This window comes from Neopsephotus bourkii, unplaced genomic scaffold, assembly GCF_033783945.1.
Source record: "Neopsephotus bourkii isolate Nb327-2 ecotype Australia unplaced genomic scaffold, CSIRO-AGI_Nbou_v1 NB_1792, whole genome shotgun sequence".
NCBI classification, from domain to species: Eukaryota; Metazoa; Chordata; class Aves; order Psittaciformes; family Psittacidae; genus Neopsephotus; species Neopsephotus bourkii.
Window position 1 is genome coordinate 6,568,819 of NW_026902266.1, and position 17,995 is coordinate 6,586,813.

The following is a 17,995-nucleotide window of genomic DNA, read 5'->3' on the forward strand; positions in this document are numbered from 1 at the left end:
CCCAACGCCGCTCCCGCTCCTCTGCGGTGGCCGCCGCTGCCGGGACGGCCCTTATCAACGCGCCGCCGCTCGCGAGCCCCAGCCGGCCGCACGCGCCGCGCACGCCGCGCCACGCGCGCCCGCTGCGGCCGCGCCACCCCCTCCCGCCCTCCCCCGCGCGCGCCCCCGCCCCCGCGCGCGCCCGGCGCGTGGCGCCGCCAGCCCCGGCAAACCCCAGCGCTGCCCTCCTTCCCTCCCTCCCTCCCTCCCGCCGCTTCTCGCCCCCCGTGCCCGGGGCCCGGGGGTGCGCTCTCACCCACCCGCACACGCACACACCCGCACGCACACACTCACGCTCACACCCGCACGCACACGCACACGCTCACACGCACACTCACACTTTGGAACGTTCCCCTTCTCTCGCCCCGACTGTTGTTTTTTTTTTGCGTTTTTAACATTTTGTTGTAATTTCCATTATTTACGGAGGGAGGGGCTCCCTGGAGGTGTTCCCCCTGCCCCGGTGCGGTGCCAGCTCTGGGTCCAGACCCGTCCAATGCGCCGTTACCCCCCCCAAACCAAACCGCGCACCCGGAAGGGCGGCAGCGCCGGGGCAGGAGGGGAGCGGCCGCTGGAGTGCTGCTGGCCGCGGGGCTCTGCACGCGGAGCGGCGGAGTGAGCAGCTCTGCCGTCGGACACGGGCTGGTTTGCTTTGCAAAGCGAGGGATACACCGGGGCTCGGCTTTGTACCAAACAAACTGAATACAGACGTACAGCAGTTGCGTGAGTCACCTCGCCAAAGCCGTTCTCTGCAAGACGACTTCTAAAGCTTAAACAAGAGTTTCAAGGATAAAGGTGCGGAGAGGAGAAATAAAATGCAAAGCTCCTGTGGCTCGGGGTCTGCAGCCGGGCTCCTCTGCCGTGGCCAGCAGTCCCTCCCGCTGTCCCCCAAGCCAGCCATGCTCCCATCTCTGGGGGGAACAGCAATAGGGTGCAGTGCTTGTGGAGAGATGAATTTAATGGGGAGGACAAAGGTGCTGCTTCTTCATATCGTGGGAGCTTATGGTGAGAAATAACTTGTAGGGTGTTTTGCTAATTAAACAGGGTGGGTGAAGGGGACGCTATGCACACCTGCTGCCCAGCGGTTACAGACCACTCTCGGCTTCAGCACAGCTTGTCAGATGTTCTACCGCTGGGTCTTTGCTCCTGCCCAGCCTTAAGACAACACCAACCAAAACCAGTGTGATGCTAAAACATCCCCAACAGACCCTCTCTGACAATGAGGCTCTGCAGCATGATTCAGGTATCAAAGTAAGGATCTGTACCCCCGTGGCTACCCTGACCCACTCTGGTGATGCTCCTAGGGTGTATCCGAGCTGAAAATAGTAATCCTTGATTTCTTGATGTGACATAGAGGGGACTTCTTTTCTACCTGCATGGGTATTCAGAGAGCAGTATGGCTCCACTGCATTGGAAGAGGGATATTTTTCTTGGGGGTCGGTTGCAGTGTCAACAGGTTGATGGAGTCAGCCCTGCTGCAGCATCAGAGGCAACTGGGCTGAAATTCCTGGAAATGACATGAAGGAGCCTGCAAGTGCTTTGCATTTTCGACAATTCCACTCAAGCATACACCAGGCTTAGTACCCAAATTCAGTGGCTTTTGAGGCATTTTTGGCCTTGCCATAGACCTGGAAGGGAAAACTGTAAGCAGCTGCATGACTCCTCTGAAGGGTTTGGTGCAGGTGGGAGCTTTTTGCCTGGTGGGTTCCTGGGAAGCACAGTCTAAACATGGTTGTGTGTGTGATCATCTGCCCAGCTCAAGCCATGGTGTTCGGCTTCAGCACCTGCAAAGCTGTTCTGGCTGGCACAGGGGCTTCCCTTGTGCCCATCGCAGCACCACACACAGTATCACAGTATGCTAGAGATTGGAAGGGACCTCAAAAGATCATCTAGTCCAATCCCCCTGCCAGAGCAGGAACACCTAGATAAGGTTACACAGGAACGTGTCCAGGCGGGTTTTGAATGTCTCCAGAGAAGGAGACTCCACAACCTCCCTGGGCAGCCTGTTCCAGTATTCTGTCACCCTCACTGAGAAGAAGTTTCTTCTCAAGTTTAAGTGGAACCTCTTGTGCTCCAGTTTGTACCCATTACCACTTGTCCTATCATTGTTTGCCACTGAGTAGAGCCTGGCTCCATCCTCGTGACACTCCCCCTTTATATATTTATATACACTAAGAAGGTCACCCCTCAGTCTCCTCCAAACTATAGAAACCCAGCTCCCCCAGTCTTTCCTCGTAAGGGAGATGCTCCACTCCCTTAATCATCTTAGTTGCCCTGCACTGGACTCTCTCCAGCAGGTCCCTGTCCTTCTTGAACTGAGGGGCCCAGAACTGGACACAATATTCCAGATGCAGTCTCACCAGGGCAGAGTAGAGGGGAAGGAGAACCTCTCTTGACCTACTAACCACCCCCTTCTAATACACCCCAGGATGCCATTGGCCTTCTTGGCCACAAGGGCACAGTGTTGGCTCATGGTCACCCTGTCATCCACTAGGACCCCCAGGTCCCTCTCCCCTACACTGCTCTCTAACAGGTCGTTCCCCAACCTATACTGGAACCTGGGGTTGTTCCTGCCCAGATGCAGGACTCTACACTTTCCCTTGTTATATTTCATCAAGTTATTCCCCGCCCAACTCTCCAGCCTGTCCAGGTCTTGCTGGATGGCAGCACAGCCTTCTGGCGTGTCGGCCACCCCTCCCAGCTTAGTGTCATCAGGAAACTTGCTGATAGTACACTCAATTCCCTCATCTAAATCATTGATGAATATATTAAATAATACTGGTCCCAGTACCGACCCTTGAGGCACTCCACTAGATACAGGTCTCCAACTAGACTCCGCCCCATAGACTACAACTCTCTGGCTTCTCTCCTTCAGCCAGTTCACAGTCCACCTCACTACCTGATCATCCAGACCACACTTCCTCAATTTAGCTGTGAGGATGCTGTGGGAGACTGTGTCAAATGCTTTGCTGAAGTCAAGGTAGACCACATCCACCGCTCTGCCATCATCCATCCACCGTGTTATTTCCTCATAAAAGGCTATGAGATTGGTCAAGCATGACTTCCCCTTGGTGAAGCCATGTTGACTGCCCCTCATAACCCTCTTGTCCTTGATATGCCTTAAGATGGCACCAAGGATAAGGTGTTCCATCACTTTCCCAGGAATGGAGGTGAGTCTGACCGGTCTATAGTTACCCGGGTCCTCCTTCTTGCCCTTTTTGAAGACAGGAGTGACATTTGCTCTCCTCCAGTCCTCAGGCACCTCTCCCATTTCCCAAGACTTGGTAAAGATGATGGAGAGCGGTCTAGCAATGACCTCTGCCAGTTCCCTCAGCACCCACAGGTGCATCCCATCTGGACCCATGGATTTATGGATGTCCAGACTGCTCAACTGGTCTCTAACCCACTCCTCATTGACTAAGGCAAACCGCTCCGTTGACCTGACTTCATCTGGTGTCTCAGAGGTACAGGGCTCTTCAGGACTGCCTCCGGCAGAGTAGACAGAGACAAAGAAGGCATTCAGTAACTCTGCCATCTCTGTATCTTCTGTCACCAGGGCACCCATCCCGTTCATCAGTGGGCCTACATTGCCTCTGGTGTTAGTTTTATCTACCATGTATTTGAAAAAGCTCTTTCTGCTGTCCTTTACCCCTCTCGCCAGCTTTAATTCCAAGGAGGCCTTACTCATCCTACCTGCCTTCCTACACCCTGTAGCAGCAGCCTTATATTCTTCCCAAGTGGCCAGCCCCTCCTTCCATGACCTGTAAACTCTCCTCTTCCACTTGACCATACCCAGCAATTCCCTATTTAGCCACGCAGGTCTCCTGACCCTCTTCCTTGACTTCCTACGTGTCGGGATGCTCTGACCGTGAGCTAGGAAAAAGCAGTCCTTGAACGTCAACCAACTATCTTGGGCCCCTTTACCTTCAAGCAGCCTTGCCCATGGGATTTCCCCTAGCAACTGCTTGAAGAGGCCAAAGTTTGCCCTGTTAAAGTCCAGGGTTGCAATTCTACTTGCTATTCTACTGGTCCTACCACACAAGATCCTGAATTCCACCATCTCATCGTTGCTGCAACCAAGGCAGCCTTCAACCTTCACTGCTTCGACCAGACCCTCCTTGTTAGTGAGGATGAGATCCAGCAGCGCTCCCCTCCTGGTTGGCTCATCCACCATTTGCATGAGGAAGTTATCATCCATGCACTGGAGGAACCTCCTGGACTGCGGCTGGGTTGCTGAGTAGTCCTTCCAGCAAACATCAGGGAAGTTAAAATCCCCCACGACGACCACGGCCTGTGACCGTGAGGCCGCTGTCAGCTGCCTGTAGAAGGCCTCGTCAACTTCCTCACCCTGATCCGGTGGCCTGTAACAGACCCCCACAACAGTATCGCCCCTGCCAGCCTGCCCCTTAATTCTCACCCACAGACTCTCGACTCGCTCCTCATCTGTCCCCGGACAGAACTCAACGCATTGTAGCTGCTCTCGCACATAAAGAGCAACCCCACCACCCCGCCTGGCTGGCCTGTCTTTCCTGAAAAGGACATAGCCCTCCATGACTATATTCCACTCATGTGAGCTGTCCCACCACGTCTCTGTAATTGCCACCAGGTCATAAGCTCCTGACTTAACACAAGTTTCTAACTCCTCCTGCTTATTTCCCATGCTGCGCGCATTGGTGTACAGACATTGCAGGGAGCGAGCTGAGCACACCGATTTCACCCTGACAAAAGTGAGAGTAAAATACAACTGATTTCGGATGTCATGGCACATTTGCATGGGTGTCATCAGGAACACAGCAGACAGATGCTGGGTCAGCGCCACTGTGACATACATGTTACAGGCAGCTGAGGGGAGATTTTAAATACTCTTTTACCAAAACTTTCTGGACCTCAGTGGAAAGTGATAGTGGTCCTGTTGCAGTAAGGCTTGAGAGAATGAATGCCAGAAATAAATGGCAATGGGCAGTTGAGAAGCCCTGTTCTTGGTGAGCAGGCAAGTCCCTTTTTGCCAGGCTGGGCTCTGCTCACATTGGTTTTGCTGGGAGCAGAGCAGGGCTAGAGCTGTGTTATCAGGCCCGCCACTTGCACAGCTGGCTTCTGGGCAATTAGAAACACAAAATCATAGGATGGTTTGGGTTGGAAGGGACCTTAAAGATCATCTCGTTCCAACCCTCCTGTCGTGGGCAGGGACACCTTCCACTAGACCAGGTTGCTCAAAGTCACATCCCACTTGGCCTTGAACACTGCCAGGGATGGGGCAGCCACAGCTTCTTTGGGCAACCTGTGCCAGTGCCTCACCACCCTCACAGTAAAGAACTTCTTCCTAATATCTACCCTAAATTCCCCCGTTTAAGTTATGGTTTACAATTAGATACTGTGTGGAAAAAAAAAGAAGAATTAATTCTAATTAAGAAGGTGTGCTTTAGAGCTATGAGTACAGTTGTTTCACTTTTGAGGAGGGGGGAAGAAGCTTACTTGAGTTTATTTTTGTCAGGGAACTCCCTGTCTTCAGTGTATGCTCTTTTCAAATGTAAACTTTCCTGGGCTTGCTGAACTTTATTTAATAACTCTTCTGACAATTTTTTTTTCACCTATAATTAATTTCAAATTGCCTGGGAATCACTGGAGGATTTCTGGAAATAAATAAAACCATCATTTGGAGATGTTATGGTTTCTCTCTGGTTTTGTTTCTTCCAAGGAAGCCTCCAGCCAGCCTTGTTTCCATTCACAGCAGAGTTGTATGGTGCATCTGAAACTTAGCAAAGCCCAGCACCTCCCCCTTTTCTCCTCTCCTTCCCTTCTTGAAAAGGGATCGCCCGGGTTTAAAAGTTGATTTTTAGCTTTGATTGTGCATATGTGCTATATGAATGATAAGCAGCCTTTACAATGCATCCCTGTGATGCACTTGGAAAGGCAGACACAGGCTGTGAGGTCTCCCTGGCTTCCCATCATTCATATAGCTTCAGTGCAGTTTGATATGGACGTGTTTTATTTATGAGTGAGCTCTAGGGTGAATATAGGCATCTTACGGGCAGTAGCTGAGGGACTGAATGGCCTGAGCCATGACACTTGTAAATCTGCCACAGCTGGAGCTATTTTCTGCTGTGGAGGAAAGCTACTTTCCCTAACACAAGTGTGGGCTGGCAAAGGAGGAGGCTCCTGAGAGGCAGGAGGGGCCTGGCATGGATGTGTCCTGCCTGGACAATGGGTGTAGCTTTGCTTCCTGGGGCAGCTTCCCCTCCCCTGCCTCCAGACCATCCTCCCCTACAGAAGCATGAGTAGAAATACCCCAAAGCCAAGGGAGAGGTTTCTCTTACCTGCTGCCTTGCTGGGGTTCAAGCAGCTGGGGCTGGGATGCTGCTGTTACATCACTGGTGTCTGCGTTGACAGAGCGAGAGCCAGAAAAGTGGATGGCGAGAAAGCACAAGCATGAATATAGCCTCTTCTCCTCCATTTGTGCTCAATCTTCCAGGTTGACCCCATGCAGTATTAACACGTTAAATCCCTTGGCTCTTTTAGGACATCCATCTGATAGTGTGCGCAACAATTCCCTCCAGCTCAGAAGAAGGCTGGATGTGTTAGCTCTGCAAAAAAAAAATAGGTGTGGCTTTGTTCCTCTTTTTAAATCAATCCTTTCCTCCTGGATGAGGTGGCATGTACTTCTGACACCCATGCAGCTGCGGATGCCGGTGTGTATTTTCACAGCCTAACAGAAGGCTGCAAACAGCCACAAGACTGCAGGAAGAGGGCACCTGGGCTCCCCCGGGTATTTTTAGCCTCACTACTGTCTTTCTGTGCTCTGGCTGATAACCAGAGATAAAGGGGGAAGCCACAGCCAGGAGCTGCAGTCACCTGCAGTTTTTGCACTGGGTTTGAGGGTGATAAGTTGTGCTCTTGCAAAGGGAACCAACTGATAAAACCCAGCAGGGCGGGCAGAAGCCCGAGTCTTGCCAGAAAAACCACACTGCCATCCCACCCATGCACTGGCTGCAAGGACGGTTCGCTGGCATGCTGGCAGCCCTGCTGCTCTTCCTGCTGGGATGGGGCTGGGGGAACACCATATTCACACTGGAGATGTGAGAAGCATCAGAGGACATGGGCCAACTACTCAGGAATAAGCAACCATACCAGACAACCATACCAGAGAAACATCAATTTAAGCCCAGGTGTTTAATGTTACAATCTGCTCTGAGAGCTTGGTGAAGCTTCAGGGAAGGTGCCTGATTTTACGGCTGGAGAAAAAGAGGTAGAGCATCTGTCGTGAAGAGACTAGGAGCCCTTCCAAGGGATATAGATGATGATTCTGTGACCTCGCAGGTGAGGTGCGAGGCTTCTGCAGGGACAGATGAGGCCTTTGTGAAACTGGGAAGGGAACCTCCCACCTCTTTCCTTCAGAAGTCCACTTACATCACCCAGGCCTTCAGGAAGGGTTTCTGCTGGCCTGTGGGGACCTCTAGTGTGGGATTCGGCTTTGCACAGGCCTCCCCGGTGGCATGCGTTTAGGGCTGGTTAGGAAAACTGGGTTGTAGGGGGAAATGAAGATGGGCTGTAAGGTTTTTCTCTTGTCACTCGCTGTGAAACAGGCTCCAGGTGTATTCACGGTAGGTGGCAAGGCTGTCCCTCGCTTCTAGCTGACCATGCTCTTGGCTGGGCTTCCCTAGCTGAGTTTACACACAGAGCTGTGCTTTGTACCTTCTTGCAACCCTTCCAGATTTAACCTGTAACTCTACCTGTGGACCAGCCCTGCTGCTTTTGTACCACTGGTTATTTCCCGTGAAAATGCAGGTAAGTAACAAGGCAACCATCTATTCCATAGTGCCAGAAGAAGTGATGGGTGCTAACAGCTCTGTGTTCAGACGCAGTCCTGACTCCACCACAATGTTTTATAAGGCGCTTTCCCACCTTGTCTGTCCCCAGGGGACCTGCTTCTGGACATGGGTGTATGGGCATCAGCTGCATCACCAGCCTGTTACCCTCTCTCTGTAGTCCTCCCTCTAATGCTCTCCTTCCCCACTGTTCATCCGGTGGTCTTTCTCAGGTGATTTCCAGCTGGTGGCTGGAGGAGGAAGGTCTCCATGTGTACATGGGTACATCAGCATCTCCTGCTGCACATCAGAGATCCCCACCAGGGTAGAGACCCATGAGCCATGGGGGACGCCTGATTTTGGAAAGATCTGTGGCAGCTCTCATTGCTGTCTCGGAAGGTTGTAACCAAGATGTTTTGCAAGAAAGCTTACAGGAAAACTAGCGATGTAGTCAGAAAATCATTACATGCTTTTTCCTGTTTACATGGTTTTGTGCAACACACTTTCTCTTGCTCCCATTTGCTCTTCAAAATGCATCTTCTTCCTTTTTTCACTCCCCTCCACCACCTTCTATATCATTTTCCTGTAGGTACAGTTACTGATGTGGGATGGTTTTACTTTTTCTCCCCCTTTCTTTGCCACGTAGGGAGGGTGCCACTATTTTCCACTTGTCTAGCTCTGAAAGTAAGGATGATTAAGACATTCAGTCATCAATCCTCCCTTTGGGCAGATTGTTCTTGAGGCTTTTCTGCAGTTTACTTTCAGGAAATATGCATGCAGCAGGTAGCTGGTTTTGAACAGCAGAAGTCACCTGAGTCTGCTGTAGCTGTGGCTCAATGGGCTCTTCAGTGCTACAAGAGGGGAAAGAACAGAGTCAAAATGTCTGTGGACAGTGAAGGTCTCCTGAGCAGGGGGTTATATTTATGTGTAGCCATTTTCCCGAATAAAATGCTACCAAGGGGATTTTTATCCATTATCTGCAAATAAAAATCTTAGTAGGGTCTCAGCCAAAGGTTATTGCCATGTGGTGATTTCTAAATGGAGGGAAGACTTTCATGCAGATCCTGTTTGGGGGCTTTGATCTCTTTTTCAAACAACAGGTTGGGGTTGAGGTTTTTTTCCCTAATGTTTTCCTAAGCTTTTTCCCAAGATAGTATTTAAGAAGACTAAAAAAAAAAAAAGCGACAGTGGCAAAAGGAGCATTTCGATACTGATTCACAGCTCAACAGTTTCAGAAATTGTTTCAAGAAACATTGCCCCAAACTCCATGAAAGGCTGATTTTTCTTATGCTTTTCCTCCTTCCCCAGCTGGCTACATGTCAGAGCTGATGGCAGCCCACCAAAAGCCCAGGCAGAAGGCAGCTGCTCTAATCAGGATTTAATAGTCGGGCAGGAGGAGGTGCAGCAGCACGTGGTGGGGACTACACTTCCCGAGAGGCCCTGCTGTGGCCATGCCTCCCTTTGGGGAAACCCAGGCTTTATCAAGAGCTGGAGGGACAACTGTCAGCTCTCTCTGGGGACAAGCAGCCATGGGACTGAGGTGCGGGATGAAGATCACCAAGTGCCAGCTGCTGGTGACGAGCCTTTGTGTCATGGTGAGCAGGCAGGTTTGGGGTGGTCTCTGCAGAACTGAGGTGAACCATTGCCTTTCCTGTCCCTGCTCAGGGAGAGTCAGGCTTTCCCATGCTGTTTTTCACGGGTGGAGGGCAAGCAAAGCTAACTGCCTGAGTTATCGTTGCGCCCTGCACGGTTATCACTGGCCGCCAGTATCGCCCCCCCCCTGCTGATAGACTTCTGGTTTCTCAGGACTGTCGTGCTGCTGCAGCTCTTTCACAAGCTTGTGGCCACCTTGAAGGAGAAAGCAAAGGTTGCTGCTGGCAGAATGGGTGGTTTTCAGCAAAAAGGTATTTGCTCCTGTCTCCTTGGGGCAAAAGAGGGAGGATGGACCTGCTGCAGTCACACTTGTTGCTGGGAGGATGGTCAGCTGCAGGTGGAATTGGCCGGGATATGAAACCACAAGGCTTCAATGGAGGTATATATATGTGAGAGGTCTGTGGGTCTGTACCACAAAGTGAAAGCAATTCTAGGGATCCTTTTTATCAGCTTTTGAAGCAAGTTCAAGGGGAGCTTCTCAACATCTGCTGTTAGAGCTGATGTGAGATAGTGGAAACTGAGAAATGCTTCTCCTGGATGTTGAGTTGTGTGTGTTTGTTGCCTTTTCACTTCATCAAAAAGCTTAAAAAAAAAATAAGCTTAAAAATAATAACAAACCTTAAAGAAGAAAAATAATCTGTATTTAGTTCAAAGAGGGTTGGTGGCTTGGAAAGAGTGTAATTTAAAGGTAATAGTTTATTTTGGGCCATACGTGAAATGTATAGTTTGTCCAAATTTCAACGTTTCAAATCTGTTGGCTGTAGTGACTATACGTTGTTCTCTCTTCCAAATAAAAAATATGTCATTTGGAGGAAATCAAAGGAGGATTGCTACCAAGCATGTTTAGAGGAGATATTAAGGCACAGCTGCTCTGGATAGCTAGGATCACATTGTTGCTGTTGGGAGGATTTTAGAGTGCTGTTTCTCGGATATCTAAGCTAACCGGTGTTGCACTTAGCATTTTGCTGGGTGTGGGCTGAGATATGCAGTAATGCGCAGCATGGAGGATGACTAGGTGCCAAAAATTAAGGTATTTATAAGGAGAAGATGCTAAATTTTGGATTTATTTAGTCTCCAAAGCTCTAAGTCTCCAGCAAAAGCTATTAGAAAATGTCATACAGAAGGGATTATGTTGACACTGGACTGTCATATCTGACACAGGGATAGCTGCCTTGTGTTTTCATGTTGTAAAAGCAAAAAATAATGAAAGCTTATCTTAGGAGCTAGGAGTGGCCTCACATCTTGCATTTTCCACATTCATTACAATAAAGTTGAAGGTGTTTTTAACTATGCTGCTGTTGGTGCCTCCTCCTCCTTGCACTAGTTGTGGTGCAAGGCACATGTGCCATCAGAAGGCAGGTGCATCAGAAATGTTCCCTCTCTGTTGCCTGGACTGGCTCTAGGCAACACGAAGGGTAACATGCTGGTGGTTACCCTGTGCCTTAGTCATGCCAGTGCTTTCAGGGATGGGACAGAAACATGAGTGGCCCACCACCACATTGTGGAGACAAAAGCCAGCACAGATTACCTAAGAATACTACAAGACTCAGCTTTTTGCTGAGTATATGGTATGTTTTACAAATACACAAATATGTATATACAAAATATTGTATATTTTACAATAGGAAATAAGAGCTAACAGCAGGCAGTGGGACTAGCATTGCAAAGAGCAATGCAGAGAACATCACTCCTGCCCAAAAGCACTATTGAAGCTGGCAGCCCTCATAACTGCACGTGCATACTCTGCAGAGCAGGTGAGACTGCACAAGTGTGCTGCAAGAGCATCAATCCTCTGGGTTTTCTTCACATAGTGGGAATTTCAGTCATTGACACTGGCCAAGAGACTGTGGGCTGTGCAGTGTCACATGCACTCATTATGCAACAGATAAAATGTGCTTTAGTATGTTTAAGTGTCTGAGGCTTGTCCTATTGTGTGTATTTTGGGGTACATGCAGTGGTATTTGGATGATCAGGCTTCCTGAATCTGCATGAAGCCCAGGAGTATCCAGATACACCTCACAGCAGGAACTGATGCCTTGTAAATCCTTTCCTAAAAACCTTCTTTTCCAGCTGCTGGGGTTGTCCATTGCCACGCTGAGCACAGTCACCCACTATGGGCCACATTTCACCCTCATCAGAGACATCTCCCTGGAGAGCAACTCTTACAGAGTCATCCACCACACAGGTATGTCACGGTCACATCCCAGTAGGACCTTTGGTAAACGTGGGAGCTGAAAAATCCCCTAAGGCAGATTAAGGAAATGCAGAGGTATCACAGGAGGAGGCAGAGGCTGCCTTCTGGAGGATGCATCAGGGCTGACACAGTCCCACAAGCACTTTTTTTCTTTATCAGTTCTGTACGCCCGGCACCAAAGGTGCTGCTGCATTTGCTCCTGTCCCTCTATTAGCTGTCTCCCCAGCTTTCCCCTGTGCTGCAGTGAAAGCTCAGGGGGAGCTCAGCCACAGATGGACCTAAAGGTACTGTGGGGCTGGAAGGGCCCTGGGGACATGGGGAGGGGAACTCTTACAGGAGTTGAAGTAGCGCTGAAAATTGAAGCTGGGAGCCGAAACACATGGGAAAACCTGTTTCTTTGAGGAAATGTTGGGGCTTTTCCCTACAGAAGGGAGAAATATGAATTGAGTCTCGGATACAAGGCTAGAGCAAAGAAATGAGAACAGCTCAGATGCTACAATACCCTGCTCATCTCTGCTGCACTTGCATCTGCTTCTTTTCCCAAGCTGTACTGTGGGCTTAAACATATATGGGCATATACCCTCTCTAGACCGTGGTTTTCAATTTCAGTTTAACACAGCAGGGATAAAAACAATGTTAGCCCAAAGCTTAGGTATAGCCTTCCCCCTTTCCTACACATAGCAGATTATATAGACTGGCACTTAACGCAGCCTCGAAGGTTCTCCCTTCCCAGCTACCCCTCTGCAGCAATGCTTCCACTTGTTTTACTTGCAAGCACTAACTCTTTGCAGTTAGCTCTGAGTAAGGGTTGCAAAGCCCTTTTCCGTGCTGTGGCCCCTGGGGTACCAGCTGTGACCCTGCCTTAGCAGGGAGGAAACTGGAGGGCAAGTGTTGCACCAGATTAGCAGCACACAAAGTCCTGATAGAGTTCATGGGACAGCTGCTGCGCAGCAGCACCCCGCATTCAGGGGATCCTTATCAGGGTTCTGAAATAATTGACAGCTCGTGGTCTGTTGGGTGGACCAACACCCTTTTAGGGTGCTTCCCTCTGCTGAAGCTGTGGGAACTGCTCAGGGGTTTGCAGCCCTGCTAGGCAACTACAGCACACACAGATGGGGGGCACTGAATAAATCAGAAAACATTCCAGTTCTGCAGCCTGGTCCCCTTGGACCAGCTCCCCAACATTCACTTTCTGCTCCCTCCTTGGGTGAAAGCATCAGACCAGGTCTCTGTTAGCCCTGAAGTCTTTGTGTCTGACCACAGCTCCCATGTCTGACTTCCTTCCAGCTTTCTACTTTGGGATCTGCATCAGCATGACCCTGATCCTCGCAGCCCTGCTGGGCTCTGTCGCCATGGTGCGGGAATCGCAGAGCCTCACTGCCATGGTGCGTATCAAGTGGGTCCTTTTGTAACCTTGGGTGGTACTGTTAAAATGTAGGGGTTTAAAATGGGGCTCTGCCAGGGAGCGTGCACGCCTGGGGAAGGACATCCTATTGCTCCACCCTGTGCTGCAAGGGCACTTTTTTGTAAAAGGCATGACCTCTTCCAGCTGAGGATTGCATCCTTCTGCTCCTTATTTCTTTTGCCAAGATGCCTGTATGTGGCTTTCAGAGCAGGGTCACAGGCAGGTGCTTCTCTGCCAAAGCAATTGTAGTGATGATGATTCCCACTGTATTTTCTTTCTCAACAAGTCAACACATGGCTTGTGTGGGGAAACCTTAACAATGTCATTTTGAGTACCAAGTTGTTCCTCTGACTTGTGACATCAAAGTCAGCTTCCCTTCCTTCCTCCCTCCACCAGTGAGTGGTGCGAGGCATACAAGGCATGGCAGCAGGCACAGGGGCTTTGGGCTGGACCCTCAGTTTCAGCCTCAAAGGAGAAGGTGGAGGGGTACCAAAAGAACTGAAATGGCACCTTTCTCTTCCCCATCATCCACAGAGTGCCCGTTTGGGCCTGGACCATGCCAGGATTAGTGAGCTCAGCTCCATTTAAAAACACAGCTTGCACACAGGGCTTGGTCTGAATGGAGCAGCTTCCAGCTTCGGGGCTGGAGGGATGAGCAGAAAAGCACTGATCACTGCATGTTTGCCCATGCTGTGTGAAGGGCAGGAGTTAACAGGTAGGTTGCTGTGCGTGAAGCCATACTTAATATAATTGCACTGCTGTCATACATAAACTAGCTTTGGAGAGATTTACTTTATGTAATTGGGAAAAATTATACTGATGGAAGAAATGAAAAGTTGACACCTTAAAACTTGGTGCAAGGCAGCTACTGAAGTTAATGTTCTCACCTTCTCAATATGCAGTCTTCCTTTCTCTGTTTGAGGTGTTCAGAGGGGCCTGAGTGACACAGTTCCCATGAATATGGCTAGCAGAGTATATATAATTTCCCTCTGTTTTGCTGACTCATACTTTAACGTCTGCCTGCAATTACCACATCTAAAACAACAGATGAGTATGCAAGGGCCAGTGAAGATTGTCACAGCTGCCAGAAAATACAGTTGAACTTCTCTATAATGTTTATTTGCTTGCCTTACTCTCTGCGTGGTATGGTTTGGGACATGCCACTAGGTAAAACATGCTGTTAAAGTTATAGCTGTTTCCTGAACAGTTAAATTAAAACATGGCAGCAAACTTCACAGTTGCTGTCCTCTTGGGGGCACCTGATGCTGCTTTCCCTTCCCCCTGCCATGGGGACGAGGACCCAAACGTCCTTTGCTCCAGACACCCACCAAATCCCCCAGACTGGCTGGTTTGGTGTAACACAGCCAAGAAACCTCCGGCTGGCAGAACCGCCAACCTAGCCATTTACTTTTGTACTTCCTGGCATATCCTGTTCACTTTGCTTTAGCGTGCACATTTTGCATCCTTTAGGAGAGTTGGCTGTCTTCATTTTGGATGTCTGATGATGATACCATTGCAGTGAGGACACGACATCATTGCCTTGTGGGAAGAGGAGGAAAGTGCAAAGTGCTTTCCCGCGGCCGTGGCAATGAAGCATCCCACTCTGCCCTCAGCAGGGGATAATGGGGTGCCCCTTGGTTGCTTTTAAGCTCCGTTTCAGCCGTCTCCGACAGCGTGAGGGTCCCCACTGCGTGTGAAGATGCAAGGCCCGGTGCCAGGGCAGCGGTGCCAGAGGCTTCTCCACCGCCGCGTTTCCCGGGAGCTGCTGGCCCGGCTGCGGCTGCAGCTCCGGCTCCGCCGCTGGAGGGGGCCGTGGCCCCGCTGAGCTCCGCTGTCCCTGCCCCGCGCTTGGCACCTGAAGGTGGCGGGGAAACGCAGGGGGAAGGGTTGCTGCAGCCAGTGCGGCGGTGGCAGAATGTCCCCAGCTCTCCAGAAGTTAGCTGGGGACCTGGGAAATACCATGTCACCAGCAACGTTATTCTGTGCTCCTCTGTTCAAACAGCTCATCAGCATCGTAAATAGGGGAACTTTGCTTATTCCTTTCATTTGCAAGCCGTGTACTGCCATTGTCTTACAGCAAGGGCCAGCCCATTGCTCGTTTTCCCACAAGATCCTACCCCCTCCCAAGGCTCGTGTTTAATCTCTGATCTGGGAGCAAGGCAGGCAGGCAGGGAGAGCCAGCACGATGGCTGTGGTGAGATGTAATCGCAGGTAGGATTGGGGTTCAGCCTTGTGGGGCTCTGAAACTTGCTGCTGGTGTCACAGCCTGCCCTGCTGATCCCCGCTGGGCTGTAGCTCACAGAAGTGATCGCCACCCCCAGCTTGTAGCTTTTTTCCCGCTTGTTAATAGGATTTTTAACCTTCCCCCACTATTGGTTGTAAAGGATTTTCCCTCTCCTGTGTGTATCTTGTACAGAAGACCATTTAATTCAGTCTTTAATCAAAGAGGGGAGACACCAGTGTATGGGTACTTGACATCTGTGGCTGTATAGGAAACCAAGCTGTGCTCTGGAGAAGTCTGCATAGCTGTGGGTAATCCACCACAATGCCACTTGGTAAACCAGCTACCCTGGGGAGACACCAGCAAGGACGCAAATGGGCTTAGAGGAGCATTGCCCTGGTCACTGACCTGTTGGGTTGATCCCACCTCCTCGTGTCTCGATTTCCCTACTGGCCTTTTTTTATTTTCCTTCTGTTTAAATTATAAATGCTCCCCCTGCCTGGCTATCTGAAGGCTTGTGTATATGCAAAGGAGGGGCCTCAGTCTTTGCAGGCCTTAATGGTGCTGTCCTAATAACAACAGTGGGTGCGCAGTGGTTGGAAACCAGAACAGGTCAAACTGAGTAAAGCACTCATATTTTAGGAGCTTGTCTTGCTGCTGCATTAGCAGCACCAACAGACCAGACAGACGGTACTGCGCATTCACTGATGCTTGTGAGGTTTCTAGAGAGTAACTGAGAACTTAAGGGTAAAAATGATATTCTAAAACCTGCATATTATCGCTAAAGCTCCTCTTAGGGAGAGTGGTGACAGGCTTATTGACTGTCCTCAAGTTCTGGCAAACCCTGCTGTTTGGTGATCCATGGTCCATCATGCAGTCAGTCCTGAATGTAAACATCCTGCAGCTCTCAGGGCCCCTGAAGGCCATGTCGCTATTGAAGGGGAGGAGAAGGAAGGAAAACTGCAGTTTTGCTAGTACTGCTTGTACAAAGAAAAAGACTCTGGCTCCAGTGGGGTTTAAGGCACAGTGTGCTGTTGCCTGGTCAGATGGAAATAGGGGAGATAAAAAAAAACAAAAACAAACAGGGAGCAACTAGAACGTCCCAGGTAAAATTCTTATACCTCAACTTTCCAGCCTAAAACCCCCTCTGTACAGCAAAATTTATGTTCAGGATGGAGTAGCTATTCCAAGTACCAGGTCCAAATAATTTCTGTGGCAAAAAGGCCTTAATGAATGCCTGATATAGCTGAATTTTTCACCCAGAATGATGTCAGTAGGGCCAGCACAGAGCACAGGCTGTTTGCTTTAATGTGCCCAGGTGTATCATTGCAGACAAGTGTGCTGAGTCCTTAACAACACGGCAGCTCACTTCAGCATCTTGCTTGCACAATGAATATGTCTCCTGTGCACCCCCTCTTGGTTCAGCACTCCCAAGCAAGGCATCCCGTGATCCAGTGGAAACAGGCATAGGCAGAGCCAATGTGTCTAGCTGGAGCCAAAAACAGATTCCTCTTTTGGACTGGGATCACTGTCTCATGTTTGCTGCATGGAAAGGCAAAACCAGTGTGTGTTCTTAGGTGAACTGGGTCAGGAAGAGAGGGATACAACTGGATGGGTGCAATCTGAAATTAGCTTCCATCTTCCTTGACCCTGGGCTGTGAAGTCTGGCAGGGAGCTGGCCCTTGCAGTGGCCACAGCAGCTGGAGCTGAACAGAACACAGGTCGGCTCCTTCCCTGGGAGTGCAGGGGTTTGGTAGAGCTGCTGAACCCAGTCTGAGCTAAGGGACCCCCTTAAGTGTCGGGGCAGCACCAGAAAGGTGAATTAAAAGATACACCAGCCAACAGAGCAGGCTGTGCATTCTGTCAAGTCTCTCAAAGACAAATTGTTCCTTGTAGCAAGGATGGAAACAAGGTCATTCATAAAAGAGTAATTGATGTCTGGCTGGCGACAGCCCTCCACAGGGCTGATGTGGCTGCCTCCTGCAAAGGGAACAAGCAGCAGTCTGCAGCCAGCTCCAAGGAGCTCCAAGGGTCAGGGAGATGGTGAACCAGCCTTGAACCTTCCACATTTTGTATGCAAACATTGCGATGCCTTTTTCTTTTTTCTTTTGAATGTCTTCTAATGTAATTAGAAAGTTGCTTTTACGAAAGCCTTTATGCTGGGAGGAGAAAAAGCAGCCTATAATTCATTTATGAGATGTTCTTGGAGACATGTAATTGTTCTGCACTGGCTGGTTGGAGCAGGAGCTTCCCAAGGGGCCGCCTCTTGGTATTCCCAGAGAAGCTAAACAGAAATAAAGGGAGAGCTGATGCTGGAGGTGAAGGGCTGAGGTGTGGGGTGGAGCTGAGGAAGGGAAGATGAGAAGAGAGATTTTAATCTGCTGGGGTTTCTGGCCCCAGAGAGTTGTAAGTGCTGATGGGGGAAGGAAGGGAAAGCATGGGCAGAAAACTGGGTGGTGCCACTGACACACTGTTCTCAGTCTCGAGGTTCATGGTGGGTCCCCTCAATTAAACCCTTACTGGAATGATGTGTGTAACAGCTTTCATATTGCTGTCAGTGCTCCTTTTTTTCTGCTATTGTTTTCTCTCTTTTTTTTTTTTTTGGTTTGGTTTGGTTTGGTTTGGTTTTGAGCTTGATTTTGGTGAAAACATTGACTTTGTTATGCCTTTTGTTTGGGGTGAGA

General features: G+C 49.9%; 1 protein-coding gene and 1 long non-coding RNA gene across 6 annotated transcripts in view; one reads left to right on the forward strand and one right to left on the reverse strand.

The window, feature by feature from the left end:
- The window catches only part of LOC133206467 (uncharacterized), a 232,818-nt gene that overhangs the window by 137,050 nt on the left and 77,773 nt on the right, over positions 1–17,995 (reverse strand). The gene's annotated exons all lie outside the window — the stretch shown is intronic.
- TSPAN32 (tetraspanin 32) overlaps positions 9,300–17,995 on the forward strand; it is a 39,823-nt gene continuing 31,127 nt past the window's right edge. For all 5 annotated transcript variants that reach the window (XR_009723789.1, XM_061342524.1, XM_061342527.1 and 2 more), the window contains exons 1-3: positions 9,300–9,433; positions 11,562–11,676; positions 12,973–13,070. Coding sequence is in view for 4 of the 5 variants with exons in the window: in XM_061342524.1 (XP_061198508.1) it covers positions 9,368–9,433; positions 11,562–11,676; positions 12,973–13,070 (279 nt within the window). In the remaining variant the exon portion in view is untranslated. The remainder of the gene's footprint in view (positions 9,434–11,561; positions 11,677–12,972; positions 13,071–17,995) is intronic.